The sequence below is a fragment of the Miniopterus natalensis genome, chromosome 11, assembly GCF_054644295.1.
Source record: "Miniopterus natalensis isolate mMinNat1 chromosome 11, mMinNat1.hap1, whole genome shotgun sequence".
Classification (NCBI taxonomy): Eukaryota; Metazoa; Chordata; class Mammalia; order Chiroptera; family Miniopteridae; genus Miniopterus; species Miniopterus natalensis.
This window is the reverse complement of record NC_142091.1, coordinates 12449817-12469427: the sequence shown is the minus strand read 5'-3', so window position 1 is coordinate 12469427 and position 19611 is coordinate 12449817. Positions and strand designations below refer to the sequence as shown.

Sequence of the window (19611 nt, the reverse complement as noted above, 5' to 3'; positions counted from 1 at the left end):
GCTTATTCAAAGATATTCAGAATTCCTCAATCTGCACCAATCACAACAATGTCCTAATAATCTTTAGGTTGATTCTCTTTGGGGCTGAATCTCCCCTGACACACAGAGCATGAGGTTTTTATGTGCTGGTATTGTCTTCACACTATCTTGACGGCTTCCCTTTCAGATAGCTGAGACCAATCTCAAGAATGGATCAGAAACGAAAGCACTGACCAAGGAATTCCTGCAAATTAAACCAAATAAGTAAACTATGGGCAAATCCACATAGTAAACATGGACTGTGGGTCACAGGAACTGTATCTATACACTCCGCTCTCCTGTCCTGCTTTTTGGGACAAGCCCCTCTACTGGCCACATTAAAGCAGGATGACCACATCTCTCAATTTTTCCAGGGCAGGGCCACTTTTACTTTTAAAAGCATCTGATTTGAATGACATATTATAGACCACTTTACCTAAAAGCAAATTTAAATCAGCCAAAGGGGTAAATTAAACTTTTCTTTATTGACACTCAGACCCCTCATCCAATGGGCTTCTTCCCACTTATGCTCAGGATTTGTTCTTGAATTACATAAGTGGTTCTATGCTCTCTTTACCACCAGTACAAATCCTCCTTTCCCTTTAAGCCTCAGCTCAAGCACCACCTCCTTCAGTAAGCCTTCTCAGTATGCTCTAACCCCCAAAGATCTCTCCTTTCTTTGATATTTTAGCACATAACTTGACATGTCCTGAGGTTTTAGTACTATTTTCAAGTTGTTTTTGTGTGTGTAACTGTTACCATTGTAATAATCTGGTTATTACTAAACAGGAAAGGAGTAAAGGAAAGACTAGATAATACAGGCATGCCATTTATACAACTTTGCTAATTTAACACTCTCCAAGTCTGTTCCCCACAGATTGCTGGGGAAAGGGACTGAATAAAGGCAGTTTGGATGCACGCAGTAAGGTCTAAGTGATGTTAGAAGGCGCCTGTCTGTCAGTCACACCTGGGAGCTAGTCAGTGGCCAGAATAGGTGTGGCCACTGCAAGGGTGAAAAACCTGAATATTTAAACTTGTAAACAAAGGAGTATGCTCTCTTGGCTCTTGGCCTTTGCGCGGCGGGCTCCTGGCTTTCCTATTGCAGGGGCTGTGCTCCCCTGTGCCCATATGGCTCACAGCAATGTGGGATCCGCACAATGGATTAATGGACTGAATTTGGACTAAATGGAATGGAAGCTCTGGACACTGGCCTTGTTTTTGGCTCTACTGGAACCCCAACTGCACCTTTTTCAGGGCTCGCTTAAGGGACATGGAACTTTGCAACCTGAGAATTGTAGCTCCGTACAAATAGTCTTCTACTACGCCTCACTCTCTGTGGGGGTTTCTGAAAGTGCTCATTTCAGTAGCACCTTAAGAACCTCATGCCCACTTATGTCTGAGAAATCTGGCCTATTAATTTCTCCAGCAACATAACTACCAAAGTTGTAAGTTAGTTATTCAAGGGCAAAGTTTTCCTCTAATTGCTTCTTTTATATCCTTTACATAATCTAGCTCTATGACAAGGACATAATAGATAATTCAACAAATAAATTCCTATTTCCAAACCTGCCTAACCAGCTGGCTTGAGGACATAAAAAGACGACTCCAGGTACCTCCCACTGCTGACTCCTCTCACAGAGGTGCTGCTCCTTTAAAGCACTTAACATGGGTCGCAATTAATATTGACTTGCATGGTTTCTGTTTTTTTTTTTTTAATATATCTTTATTTATTTCAGAGAGAGGAAAGGAGAGGAAGAGAGAGAGAGAGAAACATCAATGATGAGAGAGTCATTGATCGGCTGCCTCCTGCATGCCCCTAACTGGGGATCGAACCCGCAACCCGGGCATGTGCCCTGACTGGGAATCGAACCGTGATCACCTGGATCCTAGGTCGATGCTAAACCACTGAGTCACGCCCAACCGGGTGAGTGGTTTCTGTTTAATGTCAACCTTCCCATTACATTGTAAGGTCAAGGGGACCTTTGTGTGTACTGTTCACCACTACATATCTACCACCCATCACAGTACCTGGCAGTGTTCAAAAAAATCCACTATTGGATGACCTCAGAAGGCCACACTGGGTCACGGGGGACTACGATCTCAAAGTGAATTATAAAGAAGACCGAAACTCTAGGGACAAGCATTTGTGAAAAACACCGGCTCACATTTCTACAAAGGTCATGTTGGTAATACGTCACAGGCTTATCAATACCTCCTTTCTCAGAAACAGCTAGAAGAGTTAGGCCTGCAGCCCAATCCGATCTAGGATCTAAGACACAAGTGACTATTACATGTGATGGTATACCATTATTTCTCCTTGTCACACAAACTGCTAAGATACAAGAACCATGGTTTCAAGAAGACAGAGGAACTGTGACGGCCCCAGTGAACAGGCTCAAAGGCACTCAAGGACCAAGCTCCCAAGAGCATTTCATGAGCCATCTCAGTGACAACTTTGAGGCACACGGCCTCTGACAGCACACAGTCTAATTTAACTGGCCCCCAGTCAGCAGCATGAGGATGTCATGGTGCCGACAGTTACAGATTGCTGTGGCAAACTGGGCTGTAGGATCCAGCTACTTTTGCAGTTAGATCAATATATACGATGAAATACTGAGAAAGAGAAATGTAAAGAAAATCAGTATAATTTTGGAACACTAGGCAGCCTGCTAAGTAATTGAAAGACTTGATATTTATATAATGCTTTGAACTGAAAAACTTCCATAGTTCTGCTCTCAATCCTTACAACATTCCCATAAAGTAGAAAAAAAGATCTGTTTTACTGATATGGAAACTGGGAATCAGAGAACCACCAGCAAGTAGCCAAGATTAAATGCCCATATCTTCTGCCCACATGCTCATCTCACTACACTTTGCACACCTGCAAGGGAACTACATCTTCTCAGTGCTTAAGTCACTGATTTAGTTCTTTCTCTGCATACGATCATGACAATGCTGATTTATGGGAAATGAAGAACCTCTGAAGGCATTCCCAATAACCTCTCCTTCCCTCCACCCACACTAGAGGTGTGCTCAGTGGGTGTGCAGGAAATGAAGCAGCAGCAGGGACCAACAGGAGAAACAGGATGTACAATGAAACAAATTTAGGTTCTGGTCTCTCTTAGGAAGTTCTGCTCAGCTTGCAAAGGCTTCTTGTCTGGGGCCAGCCCAGCTAGAGAAAGCAATCCATAACAATGATTAGTATCACACTTGTAAGAGCAAAGAAAAAATTTAAAAGCTTGACACAGGCCACTGGGAAAGTCACGGGCTTCCGGGATCTAAAATTTGGCCTGATCTTTCTCTGAAACAATGCAACTCATGAGTCTATCTCGCCCTTTGCAGTTGAGTTCACTCCCTTATTACCTTTCATCTAGTCTACCAGCACAGCCTCCTAACTTGTGTCTATGCCTCCAACTTCTGCTCCTCTCAGTCCACCCTCACGCCATCACCAACGCAATCTTCAATGGCATTTCCTCCTGAAATCTTCCTCGGCTGCTCCCACCCTAGCTGGTTGGAATTAACTCCTCCCTCCTATTCTCCACCACCACTTCTCTGAACTATGTTGTATCTCCCCACGTACACGATAAACTCCCCAAGGCAGTGGTCCTGTCTGCACAGTCTAGTCTTAGATGTAGAAGATGTTGACTAAATGCTTATCAAATTGATCCAGTTATGCTCTATTTCTGCCCTTAAAACCTAGCTTGCTAGGGAAGCAGGATGCTCAGTGGGGACAGCGAACAGCATCTCTGGGAAAAGCACTCACACTTCATGTCCCCCAGTGTGTCACCTGCTGCTCCCACTGGCTGAGGAGCATGCTGAACACAGGGGCCTGGAGGAGCAATTCTTGACAACATCACTTGTGTGACTGCATGGTCACCTCCAGTCACTGCTCACCACAAGGCAGGTGGGAAGGTGATCAGTTTTCCAGTAAAAAGCACACAAGTGTCATGCATCTTCGCCTTGTCCCAGAGGCTCTGTTTATGGGCACCAGACAAAAAGGGAAATGGGAAGATGAGGAACCCGTCTCCTTTCAATCCTTCAAAACCAGAAGGAAAATAAAAGGTCACCCCCAAAAGACGCACTTGCCCCATCTGTGAACAGTTTGTCCTGTGAGCAATGTGCTGCTTGTCAGTGTTTGTGAACCACTAAGTTTCCCACTATCAGCAGGAAGGCTGTTTGGGATCTGCTGTCCCCTCAGGGCTGGAGATCTTTCCAGGCACAGATCTCACATTGTCACAGTTTTCTCAACCCCCAAATGAAGTCACAACAGACACCTACGCCAATTACTATATCATACAGTTAGGCACCAAAGAACATGTGTGACATAGACAATTGCACACCCTCACACTGCTTCTCCTTCCAGCTCTCTCCTCTCACTCTCCAATTCTGACAATGTTTTATTATCAATTCATCTATGACCCTACCACCCTTCGTGGTCTCCCACTTCCTCAATGCCCTCCCCCTCCCTCTTACCCAACCTAAGGCCATCAAATCATTATATCACTTCTGTGCAAAAAGCCTCAATTCCCTTGCCATTTCATGCTTTGTTGAACCTTTTAGGCTAAAACTCAACCCTACACACTAAGGCAGGCACGCAAATGTTCAAAGCAGCATTATTTATAACAACCAAAAAGTGGGAATAACCCAAATATCCATCAACTCATAAAGGGACAACCACACTGGGTATATCCATAGAATGGAATTGTATTTAGCAGTAAAAAGGGACACCACTGATATATGTTATATATTAATAAAACTCAAAAGCATGCTAAGTAAAAAAAGCAAGAGACAGGACCCCACATATTACATAATTTCATTTATGTGAAAGATTCAGAAAAGTCAAATCTACAGGATCAGAAAATAATGAGTGGTTCCCTGGAGCTGGGAGTGGGAATTAGGGATCTTATCAGGATGATGGAAATGTTCTAAAATTGAACTATGGTGATGGTTGTACAACTTGGTAAATTTACTAATAATTATTGAATTGTACACTTAAAATGGGTAAATTTTATGGTATGTAAATTATACATCAATAAAGTTGTTTTTTAAAAAACACACAATTAAACTGGTTAAATTCACCTGTTTTGTGTTTCACTAGTGCAGCTATAAATAGTTGGAAAAGAAAAATGCAACCACATTGGTCCCACTTTTTATTTTTTATTGATTTGAGAGAGAGAGAGAAGAAGGGGGAGAGGAAGACAGAGAAACATGGATTTGTTGTTCCACTTATTTATGCACTCGTTGGCTGCTTCTTGTATGTGCCCTGACCAGGGATCAAAACCACAACCTTGGCGTATCAGGAAGACACACTAACCAACTGAGCTACCCAGCCAGGGTTCAAGTGAGTTCCTGACTCCGTCCTCCAATCGTACTATATTTCTCAAGCTCCTTTTGTTTCTTGCTCTCCTCAATTACTTCCCACCTTCTCTCTCCTCAAATCTCCAATGCCTCATCCCCTAGTCTCCGTTTTCATCTGATAGCCCTTCCTTCTTCACTGAGGAAACTGAGGCCATCAGTAGAGACCTTCCAGATCCCCATCATCACACCTACTGCTGCCTGTTACTATTATGCCCCTGTCCAGTAACTATGTGTGGCTATTTAGATTAAGATTAAATACAACAAAAATTCAGTTCCTCAATCTTACTAGTCTCTTTTCAAAGGCTTAATAGCTACATGTGGCTTGTAGCCCCTGTATTGGATAGTGTAGATACAGAGTATTTCCATCCTCAAGAAAGTTCTATGGGACAGTGCTATTCAAGATGATCTATCCAAATGTTTATCTAAAACACATCCTGCCCTGGCTCAGTGGTAAGAGAGTCGGCCTGAGGACTGAAGGGTCCCGGGTTCGATTCCAGGCAAGGACACGTACCTCAGTTGCAGGCTCGATCCCTGGCCCTAGTTGGGGTAGGTGAGGGAGGCAACCAATCGATGTGTCTCTCTCACATTGATGTTTCTCTCTCTTCCTCTCTCCTCTCCCTCCCCCTTCCACTCTCTCTGAAAAGCAATGGAAAAAATATTCTTGGGAGAGGATTAAAAATAAATAAAACACATCCTTACTTATTTGTGCATTTCCTCTCTCCTAACTCAAAGGCATTGCTTCAGTAATTCCTTTCTCCTACATCATCAGGGTTCAGCTCTACAAGAGATCATTTCCATCAGTAGATGACTGTCATTTTCCTCCTCTTAAAAAGTAAAAGAGGGCCCAGCCGGGCATGGTTCAGTGGTTGAGCATCGACCTAAGATCCAGGCGATTAGGGTTCGATTCCTGGTCAGGGCACATGCCCGGGTTGTGGGCTGCAGCTGATCAATGACTCTCTCATCATTGATGTTTCTGTCTCTCTCTCTCCCTCTCCTTTCCTCTTTCTGAGATCAATAAAGATATATTAAAAATAATAATAATAAAAAGTAAGAGGAACAGCTTGGGGTGGTGGAAAAGTTTTGGAAATAGATAATGAAATGATAAATATGTGACATGATAAAGATGTTAGCCCATGCTACAGTAATAATCACTGCAACACATAAATGTATCAAACCAACATGCTGTACACCTTATACTTACATGGTCGTTCTATGTCAATTATATCTCAATTTTTTAAAAAGAGAATGGTAATGGTTGCATAACACTGAATTTTAAGTGGTTAAAATGACAAATTTTATGTTATACATATGCTACCATAATAAAAAACATTTTTTTAAGGATAAGAATCTTTCTAGTTATCGCTTCCCTGTACCCACCAGCAGCTATAGTCCTATTTTTCTATTTCCCTTTATAGCAAAACTTTCTGAAAGGCTTGTCTGTATTTGCCTTCTCTAATTCTTCTTCATCTTTTTTTTAAATAGGTTTTTATTGACTTCAAAAAGAGGAAGGGAGAGGGGGAGAGAGAGATAGAAACATCAATGATGAGAGAGTCATTGATCACCTACTTCCTGCATGCACCCCACTGGGGATCAAGCCTGCAACTGGGGCATGTGCCCTGACGGGGAATCGAACCATGACCTCCGGGGTCATAGGCGACACTCAACTGCTGAGCCACGCAGGCCAGGTCTTCTCTAATTCTTGCCCCTCTGTTTTTGCTTTGACCCATCTAATCCCTCAAGTGCCTATGCCCCATTACTCCACCAAAATTGCTTTTATCAGCTGCCAAGTCCAATGGACAGTAATTCTTTGTCTTACTTGATTTGTCAGCAGCTTCTGATTACCCTCCTAAAAACACCCTCTTTCCTGTTTCTGAGTCCCAGATCTGCCTCTCCAGAGCTGCCCCTCTACCTTTTGCTTTCTGCCTGATCTCCTGGCTCCTAGGCTCTGCCCACCAGGCTTCCCTGAACCTCCTTAACTTCAACTGCCTGTTTACCTGGACCTCTGCCCACAGACAACCTGACCATTACAACTCACCCCCCTCATTACTACTTCACCTGAAAGCCCTGACTCCCCTCGCATCATTAATTCTGAGACCTTTCTGAGGAGCCAGCTGAGCCCTGGTCTATTTGGTCTCTCTATTTAAGATCTAGTAAGGCCTATTTCATCCCTGCCTGAGCCTTGTGCTTAAAAATAATGGATATAAACGTCTAGATCCTTAAAGGACACAATCTTCCTAACTATGTTAGAATACTCTCAGTTAAAATAGCTGAAGTTGGTTGCTGAAAATAATAAATATCAAAGACTTATTTGTTTTTTGTTCAGTGAATCTTATCTGCTTTACTCAGATTTTTTTATTTAGATAATACCGAAATATACTTTGTATTCTGGTGGCTAGAAAAAGAGTGCGCTCTTTTAGATTTCTCAGGAAACTGGACAAGGATAGGAGAAGTGCTTGGATCTAAATAAAAATAAAGTGAAAGGATGGATACTAGCCTCAGCCCAGGGCTGGAAGTTATTCAATCCTAGATTCCAATTTTCACCCTTACTAATCCTAGTACATCTCTCAGAATTAATGCCACATACCTAGAAGCATCAAGGAATGGTCTGTAGGCCAAGCTGATCCATTCTTCTCTGTTGGATGAATATTTTGGCTCCCGGGGTGTTTCTCTCATGGTGTCCAAATCCACTAAATAATGGCATTTACTGATGTCAATCTGCAATGGAGAAAGGCCAGCTCTTCATCAGTAATTATGACGGTCCTTTCAGGGTAAGGAACATCAATTGCAATTCTAAGCATTCCCACAGGGTTTAGCAGCACAAGCATCTAAATCCTTGGAAGCTGTTACCTACGCTCTCTCCACTCAGATACAAGTGCTGGGTGTTGGGGTATTATCTAGGCTCCTGGGAGTAAGGGGGAGACATGCACTCACCCAGCCAAAATATATGTAAGCTTTGGGAGTTCTGACTCTAGTTTGGGTATTAAGCCCTTCCAGCTGTACAGACACTTCTGAAACTAGCATGAGTCTACAGCCCATTCAAAAAAACTATCTTCACTGTTGCTCTCTTCCAATGATGACTTCTTACTCCAGAGATTGAAAAAGCAAAACTAAACACACATGCTAATGTGTGAGGAAACCATCTCTGCTGACAGCCATGTGAGGTTATCCTACACCTCGCAAATGGTGCAGAAATTATCATGCATATTGTCTCCTTGGAAAATTCAACAGAACCAACAGAGACATGGGAACTGTTCCTGCAGCAAAAGATCAATAAAACTGAGATATCAGAACTGTAAGAGTGGAGAAGATTATGAAAAACATATTGTAACTATAAGCAAAACTATAGTTATGCAGCCACTCACATCATGGATACACCACAGCATCCCAGATGCTCATAAGAGAACACTAATGCATTTCATTTAAAACCATGTTGGTACTGTGCTTATAACAAAATTAATTCAATGGAACACGCTATAGACTGTAGGATACTCCTGCAGTTCAACAGTTCATTTCAAACAATAATTACATTCTTTCTTTCATCTTGAAGCCATCAGAATATTTAATAACCACAGGGAAAATTTTTAAACCTTTTTAAATAAAGTTTTAACTTTTTAAAAATAAATAAAAATAAAGTCTTGAGGTAACAGACAATACAATATACAGACAATGTATTATAGAATTGTACCCTGAAACCTATATAATTTTATTAACCAATGTCATCCCAATATATTCAATTTAAAAAAAATAAATAAATAAAGACAACACACAAGTTTCTATGAGGTTAAATAAAACTTAAATTTGGAAAACATCATTGTGATACTGTAATTTATAGTAAATATATATTTTGGTCTTTGTCCATGGTTTCTGGTTCACAGCTCTCAAACCCCTATTTCCTAATCGATAAGAGCAATGGGGACGTCTTTTGTTATAATACTAGGTCTCTTGCCGTCAGTTCCTGAAATTCCTTCGAAGCCATAAATGTGAAAGGGGTGTCTCATTATTCATAACAAGCCCCTTTCAACCACAAATGAGTTTATGTTAATAGGGTAGCTTTTGGAAAGCCCCTAAAAATGGGGGAGGAGAGCTGGTCACCAAGTGAACCAACCATGTGATGAGAGGCTTGGAACTTTCAGTTCCATCCTGACCTCCGAGGAAGAGAGAGGGGTTATACACTGAGTTCAATCACCAATGGCCGATGACTTCATTAATCCTGCCTGTGTAATGGAAGCATCCATAAAAACTCAAAAGGACAGGTTCAGGTAGCTTCTGGGTTGGTGAACATGTGGACTCAGGGAGAGTGGTGTGCTGGGAGAGGGCATGGAAGATTTATACCCTTTTCCCACACCTTGCACCTTGCCCTATGTATCTCTTCCATCCGGCTGCTCCTGAGTTATATCCCTCTATGATAAACTGGCAATCTACTAAGTAAAATGATTCTCTGAGTTCTGTAAACTATTCTAGCAAATTAATCAAACTCAAGGAGAGGGTCATAGGAACTTCTAATTTACAGCCTATAGGTCATAAGTACAGTAATAACCTGGACTTGAGACTGGTGTCTGAAGGGGGAGGGGGGGAGCAGTCTTGTAGGAATGAGCCCTCAACCTGCAGAATCTAGTGCTATCTCCAGGTAGAGAGTCAGGGTTGAGTTCAATTGTCTGACACCCAGCCCATGTCCGAGAATTGTTACTGTGAGGAAATCCCACACACACATTGGAAATTGGGTCCCAGAACCCTCTTAATCACTAATGTAGTCAGCTAAAGAAAAGTAAATCTTAAGGGAAGAACACTAGTATTTCTCACTCTTTTTTTTCATGCCAACTATGTTACATATACAGTAAACCTGTTACCAGGTGTTGGCGTTCTTGGGTTCCCCAAGATAGAAATCGAGAGGAAACTCCAGAGAAATTTCCAGACAGATTTTATTAAGCTTATGCTTGAGCACAAGGGAGGCAGCTCAGAGGAAAGGAAAATCCTCTGAACTGGCTCGGGGCTGGCTCTGCTTGGCTGCTTTTATAAGCTGGGGACAAACAAGGCTTGCATGAAAAGGCAGGTTTTTTGAAAAAGGCAGGCTTGCATAATTTTCCATTTTAGGGTTGGGTGACTTCCTTTTCCAGCTGCATTGCCTGGTAACTATGTTGGTGCCTGCACTGTGGGGGCAAGACGACAGGCTGCTAATTACCACCACCTTAACAAGGCTGTACAGTGGTCAAACCTTAATCAACTGCACATGCCGGTTAGTAGGTTAAGCAGGAAACTAGAAGGGAGATAAAAATCAATGACCTCTGCATTTCTGAGAAGGGAATGGAGGGGTGGTGACAATTTTTTGTCCTTGCTGCCTCTGACCACCTAGTCTTAACTTGGCTTCGTGGTCACCCAATACTTCTATTCCTAAGTCCAAGTCCCAATGCTGTCTCAGGTCTTCACTTAACACTGTTATTAGGTTCTGTGACTATAAGTGAAATGATGTATCATGAAACCAATTTTACTACAGGCAAATTGATATAAATATGAGTTAAGTTCCTACAGCATCTCATCAACGTTATCATGAAATAGCAGCATTATCCACAACACACAAAAGGTGGAAAAACCCAAATGTCCATCAGAGGGTGAATGGGCACCAACCAAAGTGCTTGTCTAAAGGGGTGCTGAGTTTCAGTCTCCAATGATAAAAAAGTTTTTGAGAGAGAGAGAGTGGCTATGGTTGCACAACAGTGTGAGTGTACTGAATGCCAATAAACTGTATACCTAAAAATGGTTAGAATGGTAAATTTTATCGCTGTGAAATCATTGAAATAATGAACTTTATCTCAAAAAATTTTGATAAATAAAGTAGACCTTATTAAATGAAGGGATAAACCTTATTCCTAGATCAAAGGCTCACTATTATAAAGATGAAAATTTTAAATAAATTAATTGATAGATTACAGTATTAATAAAAATCTCAACAGACATTTTTGTGTGAAACTTGACAAGCTGATTTTAAAATGTATACAGAGCCCTAGCCAGTGTGGCTCAGTTGGTTGAGCGTCGTCCTGTGAACCAAGAGGTCATAGGTTTAATTCCTGGTCAGGGCACATGCCTAGGTTTCAGGTTCGATCTCTGGTGGGGGCTCATTTGGTGTGTTCAGCACTATGAGAGGCAAACAATCCATGTTTCTCTCTCTAAAATCAATGAAGGCATGTCTTCAGGTGAGGAAAAAAATAATAATAAAACAAAATTTTAAAAAATTAAATGTATATGGAAATGCAGGCCAAGGATAGTCAAGGCACTCTTAGAAAAGAACAGATAGGGGGCTTACTTACTATGAGCTTAGCATAATTAAGGCAATGAGGTATTAGTGCAGAAATAGATCAACACAACAATGAACAGAATAGAGCCAAGAACAGATGCAGGCACATATGGATGCTGATTTATGACAGAAGTGACACCTCATAGCAGTGGGGAAAGGATGATCTTCTTCACTAACTGATGCTAGGACAACTGGATATCTATCCATTAGGGGAAACATGAAATTGGACCTCAACCTCCCTCTGTACACAAAAAACTACTTCAGATGAATTACAGAACTAAATGTGAAAAGCAAAATAATAAAGTTCTTGAAAGATAATATGGGAGAACGGCTTCAAGATCTTATGGTAAAAGTCTTTTTAGATAAGACAAAAGTCATTAACTATAAAAGAAATGATAGACAAATTTGACTATTAAAATTGGGAATATCTATTCATCAAAGATACCATTAAGAGAGTGAAGACAGAGGCCAAGAAATGGGAGAAGATATGTGCAACACATTTAACAATCAAAGACACATATCTAAAATATATAAAGAACACCTGCTAATCTAAATGGCCAGTCTAGCCAGTTTGGCTCAGTAGAGTGTCAGCCCATGGACTGAAGGGTTCTGGGTTCAATTCCAGCCAAAGGCAAGTACCTTGGTTCTAGGCTCGATCCCCAGCCCCAGTTGGGGTGGGTATAGGAGGCAACCAATTGATGTGTCTCTCATATTGATGTTTTTCTCTCCCTCTCTCCCTTCCACTCTCTCTGAAAAGCAATGGAAAAAAATATCCTCAGGTGAAGATTAAAAAAAAAAGAAAGAAATCTAAATGGCCAAAAACAAATTAAAAAGTGTTCAGCCTCACTAGTAACCAAGGAAATGTAAATCAAAACCACAACAAAAAAGTATAGCACCAGTATTGGCCAGAATATGAAGTAACTATGAAAAAAAAAGTTTTTATTGATTTTAGAGATAGAGGAAGGGAAAGGGAGAGGAAGAGAAAGAGAGAAATATTGATCAGCTGCCTCTTGCACACCCCCTTCTGGGGATCAAGACCACAACCTGGGCATGTGCCCTGACCAGGAATCGAACCAACAACCTCTTGGTGTATGGGACGACCCTCAACCAACTGAGCCACTCCAGCCAAAGCTGAGGTGAGTTTTATACATTACTAGCAGGAGATAAATTTGATACAATATTTTCAGAAAACGGGCAGAATCTACAGAATCCACTAAAATTGAAAATATGTATTTCCTATGATCCAACAATCCCACTACTAGGTATTAGATTGAACCATATGAAATCATTAATATTTGACAATTTAATGCACAAAAATGGTCATTTCACATGGTTCAAGCCAAGTATATCCAACAGAAAGAAATGCATGCAACAAAAGACAAATTCAAGAATATTCAAAGTGGTATTATTTGCAATCGGCCCAAATTAGAAAAAAACAAGCATTAAAATAATAAATTGTGCTACAGTCATACAATGAAATACTACATAGTAATAAAAGAGAACTACAGATACATGCAACAACATGTGATTATCACAAACAAAATGTTGAATGAAAGAATTAAGATACAAAAAAATGCAATGCGATTCCATGTATATGAAGTTGAACAACAGGCAAAACTAATGCATATTGTTTAGGAATGCATATAAAAGGAGTAAATGTAAAGAGAGAAGCAAGGAAATTATTATCATAAAGTCAGGAAGCTCCATCTGTAGGGGGACGTAGGAAGTGATAAAAGGAATTGCGGGGGAGCTTCTGGGTACTGGCAATGTTCTCATATTTGAACTGAGGGATGGTTACACAGGTATTTGCTCTATTTTTATGTTATTATTAATTTACTGCACACTTATGTTTTATGCACATTTAGGCGTATGGGTTACATACAATCGGAGATTTTTTAAAGTGCATATAAAAACAACTTTGTAATCTCTGGCTTACAGTAAACTCTGTTCTTCCCCAACCTCTCACTCAGAGTAAGAGTCTCATTCTCTCCCAGCACTATTTTTATGTAAAAAAGACTCCAGTCTCACATCTGGCTCTACATATGGGCTGTTCCTCCAGGGGAGAGAAAGCACACTGAGAATTGACGTCAGATCCAATTCCATTCCACATAACTCTCTAAAAATGACCCTTTGCATAAACACTTCAGGAAGCAGCCCTTTTGGTCTGAACTCCCAAGGATTTTAAAAACATGAAAGGAGTTTTTAAAAGTTGTGCAAGTGCCATGCCTCTATAATCAAACAGGAGCAGCAAGGGGCAGAGACTCTCAGGTCTCATGCCTAGACCTCCTTTGATGAGGGAGCTCTGCTTACGACATTCCAATACTTGACCTCAGCCAGGCACAACTACAGGCCTGATTATTTAGATTGGGTGTTGGGTACATGGTCTTCCAGATATCTGGGCAGTAACTAATTAATACCGAACTATACCAGTTAGCTTTAGGCTCCACTCATCAACCAGCCATACATAAATTCCATTTAGAGTAAAGTTTTTAGAAAGACAGATACCAAGACAAAATCATATTCATTGCGATACTAATCCATTTTTTAAAATGTAATCTTTTAAAATCCTTTCTAGGAAACAGCTGCTGAAGATTCTTTTTTTCCAGGGTACAGTTACTGAACAACTAAAACACACAAGGATAAAGGCCTCTGTCAGAAAAATGGTTAGTATGGTCAAGGGCAGATTCTCTGCTAGAGAAGAAATAAGATAATTAGAAAAAGAAGCCCCAACAATCAATAAAATAAAAGGCAACCTATGAAATAGAAAAAATATTTGCAAACCATTCATCTGATCAGGCACTAATGCTCAAAATATATAAGGAACCCATACAACTCAATAGCAAAAAACAAAAAACAACAAAAACACCCCACACAAATAATCTGATTTTTAAATGGGCCAAGGTCCTGAATAGAAACTTCCAAAGAAGACATACAGGTACATGAAGAGGTGCTTAATATCACTGATCATTAGGGAACGGCAAATCAAAACCACAATGAGATACCACTCACACCTGTTAGAATGGCTACTATCAAAAAGACAAGATAACAAGCGCTGGTGAGGCTGTGGAAAAAAGGGAACCTCTGTGGACTGTTGGTAGGAATATAAACTGGTGCAGCCACTATGGAAAACAGTAAGGAGGTTCCTCAAAAAATTAAAAACAGAACTACCATATGATCCAGCATTCCTACTTTGGGTATATATGTGAAGGAAATGAAATCACTATCTTGAGGAGAGATGTGCACCCCCTTGCTCACTGCAGCACTATTCACAATGGCCACGACAAAGAAGCAACCTAGATGTCCATCAGCGGATAAAATGTGACATGTATATACCACACACGATGAAATATTATTCAGTCATAAAAAAGAAGGAAACTCTGCTATTTGTGACAACATGAATGAGGGCATTTGGTTAAATAAGTCAGACAGAGAAAGACAACGTATGATCTCATTTTTATGTGGAACCTAAAAAAGTCGAACTCATAGAAACAGTGTAGAATGGTGGTTTCTAGGGACTGGGGAAATGAAATGTTGGTCAAAAGGTACAAATTTCAGTTAGAAGATGACTAAGTTCTGGAGATCGAATGTACAACATAGAGACTAAAGTTAACAATACCATGCTGTATATTTGAAATCTAAGAGAGTAGATCTTAAAAATCTCACCACAAAAAGTGGTGCCTATGTGAGGTGATGAATGTGTTCACTAAGCTTATTGTGGTCATATTTTCACAATGTACATGTGTATCAAATCATCACACTGTACATCTTAAGCTTATACAATGTTATTTTTCAAACATATCTCAATAAAGCTGGAAAAATTTTACTTAAAAAATCAGAAGAGGAGTTCTAAGTCAGAGGCCTATATTCAGGTCTGGGCACTACCACAAAGTAGCTGGGTGACCTATATTCATTTAAGTTTTTATACCTCAATTTCTTCTTTTGTAAAATAAGGATAATATCATTAACCTCAAAGAGTTGTATTGAGGATTAAATGAGATGATTCATTTAAATAAAACTTGTAAACTCCAAAGGACTACACAAAGAGTTGTAAAATCAGAAGGAATCCTTGAGTAACTTGGCGAAATGTGAGAACTTGCCTGACAGAAAAGAAACCTGGAGCACTGGAGCCCATTAAAATGAATTATTCTTTTTTTTCAGCCTAGATTGCTAGTTACTGTCCAGTCAAGTTATGCCCAACATGCAAGCCAGAGGGGTTACAATACTAACTACTCACAGTCCTTGAATAGCGATGAACTGGCAGCAGTGAGTAAGTGATATTAAAATGAATCTTCTGGGCATCATTGGTGAATATTTGATGAATCCTAAACTAGGGTATATAAAATTCCTGTAAGACATGTCCTTGTTATTAAACTTATAATATAGGTCAGGAAATCACATTAGCACATACGAAATAGGGAACTTAAGTATTATAAGAACAATCAGAGTTCAGAGAGAGAGAAATCACTGGGGCCCACAGTAGGTGAAAAGATTTCCTACAGGTGGTGGTGAAAGAGAGAAACTGAAGGGAAAAGGCAGAAATGAGCATGGTTTACAGGGGAAACCAGAGGAATATTTGCTTGTCCCAGGAGGTATGTGTTGCGAAACAAAACTAGGGAGAGTTTGATGACCCAAATTAGGAGAAGCTGCATTTTGTGCATCAGGAATCTACTCTGATTTTTCAGCCAAGGAGTAAAATGATTTAAAATGGGTCTCAGAAAGACAGGTCTATACTGGTGATGCTGGGCAGGGTGTATGGAGGAAAAGCTGGAAGCAGGATTCCTGTCACTAACGTCACTAGTGCAGTACCCAGTTGAGACATGATGACATCTTGAAGGTCTAGGTGGTGAGAAGAACAAAGAAAGGGTAAATCTCAGGTCTGTTTCAAAGGAAATCAATGGCACCAAAATTTCGAATCCAGTAAACTGGGAAAAAGAGGGGCTGCAGTGAAGAATCAGTTTGGGTGAGATGTAGAGAAGATGACTGACTTGTGTTCTACACCTACTGAGGTGGGAAAAAAGCACTGTGTATTCAAGTAATTGAAAGAAGGTCAATGTGCCAGGACCACTGAGAGAGCTGTTTTCTGTTGCTACTGCCTAGAACGCTCCCTGCTTCCAACTCATAAATTCCAACTCATCCTTCAGATTCCAGCTAACAATGATTTCCTCAGGAAGGACTTCACTGTCCACTTAAGCTAGGACAGGCCCCCAGGCTACATGGTCTCATAGCAGCCAGTACTTCTCCACTAAAACATTTCACAATTTATTAATTAATGGGGAAATTAGTCAATTCTATGGAAGCTGAGGCTGTGTCTGTCTCATTCACTCATGCATTCCAAAAACCTACCACAGTACAAAGCACACAGTAGGTGCTAAGTAAATGTATATTTAACAAATGGACACAAGAATGTATGAAAAAAATAAGTGAAAGTAAGAAGAGAGAAGAAAAGATAAAAGCAGAGAAAAAGGGAGAAAAGAGAAAATGAGAGAGGAGCAGAAGAGCACAGATAAATTTGGGAGGATGCCTACAGTACAGGCAGAAGAAAGAAGTGGAAAAAGCAAGGGACAGAGGGGACCATTACAGAGGTTACAGCAGAATCAGATAAGTACACAGCTCTGAAATTCAGGGGGAGAGTGGATTTCACAAGCCACAGAAAGGCTGTGAGGAGGCTGAAGACTGGGAAAAGGTAACAACAGGGACGGTTCAAGAGCTGCACCAAACAATAAATGGATCAGTTTAGAATGTCATGTGGGGACAAGGAAAGAACTAGCAGTCCAACCCCCTTTTCTCAGTGACCTTCCCTGCTGTCCACCCAGCTGCCTGAGCCAACCCTGCAAGTCCTAAGACAGGAAGGATGTGAACTTGAATTCAGGCATCTATCAGCTGGAAATGACAATGACGCATGTAGGCTGTACAAATAGAGATCTCTGGCAAGGGCGAACATGAAGTTCAAGAACATCACAGAGAGACTATCTCCATATACAAGACAGGGCTCACTTCTCAAATGTCACTGAAAATTCTCTGGTAAACAAATGCAATAAAGAATCCTCTAAGAGTTCAAGAGGAGAATGTGAAAGGTAAATCAAAATCAATTGTTCTATCACCTCCAAGGCAAGTGGGAGAATTGAAGCTGAAAAAACTGTTTAGACACTTTGCCCATAATTAAGTAAAATTTGATCATAACTGAGGCTATCAAACAGCAATAGTGGCTGACATATGTCATGAATTTAATACTTAACCTTTCAGGATGTCCTCTTTCTTTCCAAAACATGTAGTAAATTTTGACTCATTATGTATCTTCATATCCCTCTACGAGCAACTGTAGCAAGGCCCAGGACCTCTTACAGCTGAGCATTGTAAGCTCTGTGAAGGCAGAGACTGAGTCTGTCTTAATCACCACTATATCCCTGGTGCCTGGTACAGTACCTGGGACACAGCAGGCAGTCAAAAAGTATTTGTTGAAGGAAAGAAAGGGCACGAGCTGCACCAGGATGCTGGAAAACTTCAAACAGCAAGTGTTAAAAACTAAGATCAGCCATCTCTAAGTGCCAAGAATTTCTTCCCTTAGCTTCTAGCCCCTAGAGGACAATCTATTTCCTCTAAAATATCCTACAATAAAGATAAGATCACACTGTAATAAATCTACTAAAAAAACTCCAACTGGTGAAATGAGTTCAAACTCCAGTAAACTGATTACTAATTCACCATAACAAGATTTTACTTACTTGAATATTTCTAGAATGAAAAATTAAAGTATGAGAGTTGCCTAGAAAAAATCAATTTAAACAATTATTCCTGAATCCTATTACTGTGATCAGAATATACAATGCCCTTCAGATCTATGAGTGTACTTCTGCTATTAGGAAGGGGGACAGAGAATCCAAAGAGCACAGAAGAATCACATTTAAGAGCAACCCAAAATTCCGCATGGATACTCATTGTTTATTCCCAACTCATAGACAAGGTGTTGGAGACAATTAAGTCCAGTTCTGCAAGCTTGCAGAACTTTCTGCATGTAAAGAATTTCTCTGAGAAGATATCTTTTCACTCCATTTCAACCAACATCTTTTATTATAAAAAATACAAATATAAAAAGAAATCCTAGTGTATATGTATCCTACTATGTTTGGATGTGAATTTTTATCAGCCAGCAAGAGAGCTAACCCTCTGAAATAACATCATCAGAAAAGCAGAATAATGTTCTGAATACTCTGCCTCCAGGTAAGCATTCTTTTTGTTTAAATCTATCTGTTACCATTTGCATCAAGAAACAGTACCTCTATGTGCTCTGCCTCTAGCTCTAGCTCAATGATTCCAGGAAGTCACTTAACCGAGCTTCAGAGGTTTTACCATCTCTCCAAAGGGTTTGGACTGCAAACCACTAAAATTCCTCTCAACTCTAAAAAAGGATCACTGCAAAGAAAATAATTTCATCACAACTATAAATATAATCCACATTGCTGATTCTCCTCTTCTCAAAGCTACTACCGCTCATCACTAGATCTGTTTTCATATAGAAAAACATCCCTGCACTGGAGGTAACAAATACACAGGATCTGCTTTTTATATTGCCAAGATGTGGGCAATTAGAAAGTCTGTCTTAGTTATAGCACTGAACACTGTTAAATATACATATTTGTCTGAAATGGCAAAGGCAAAATAAAATAAGATCATTCAGTTCTCTGAATTTGCTGATGTTGAGGAGCTATTTAAAGCCCTGATATTATCATTGTTATTCTGACATTGTTAAATATGAAAAGGGTTAGAGAAATTGTGTGGGTTTGCATGCCTGAAAAATGTTAACTTTTTACAGAGCTTCTTCACTTCTAAGTGCTGTATCAATGTGAAATGTATGATCTGGGAATAGGGCATATGTCTTACCTGAGCCTAGAATCATTACATAGACCTATCCTGAAGCTGGGTTATGACACATCAGAAAGCTGTTTCTC

At 40.2% G+C, this 19611-nt stretch overlaps 1 protein-coding gene across 1 annotated transcript in view; it reads right to left on the bottom strand.

Annotated features, from left to right (window-relative positions):
* Positions 1–19611, bottom strand: part of ALG9 (ALG9 alpha-1,2-mannosyltransferase) — an 87086-nt gene that overhangs the window by 13793 nt on the left and 53682 nt on the right. Inside the window, exon 14 of the mRNA XM_087821549.1 lies at positions 7961–8091. Within this exon, the coding sequence (XP_087677675.1) occupies positions 7961–8091 (131 nt within the window). The remainder of the gene's footprint in view (positions 1–7960; positions 8092–19611) is intronic.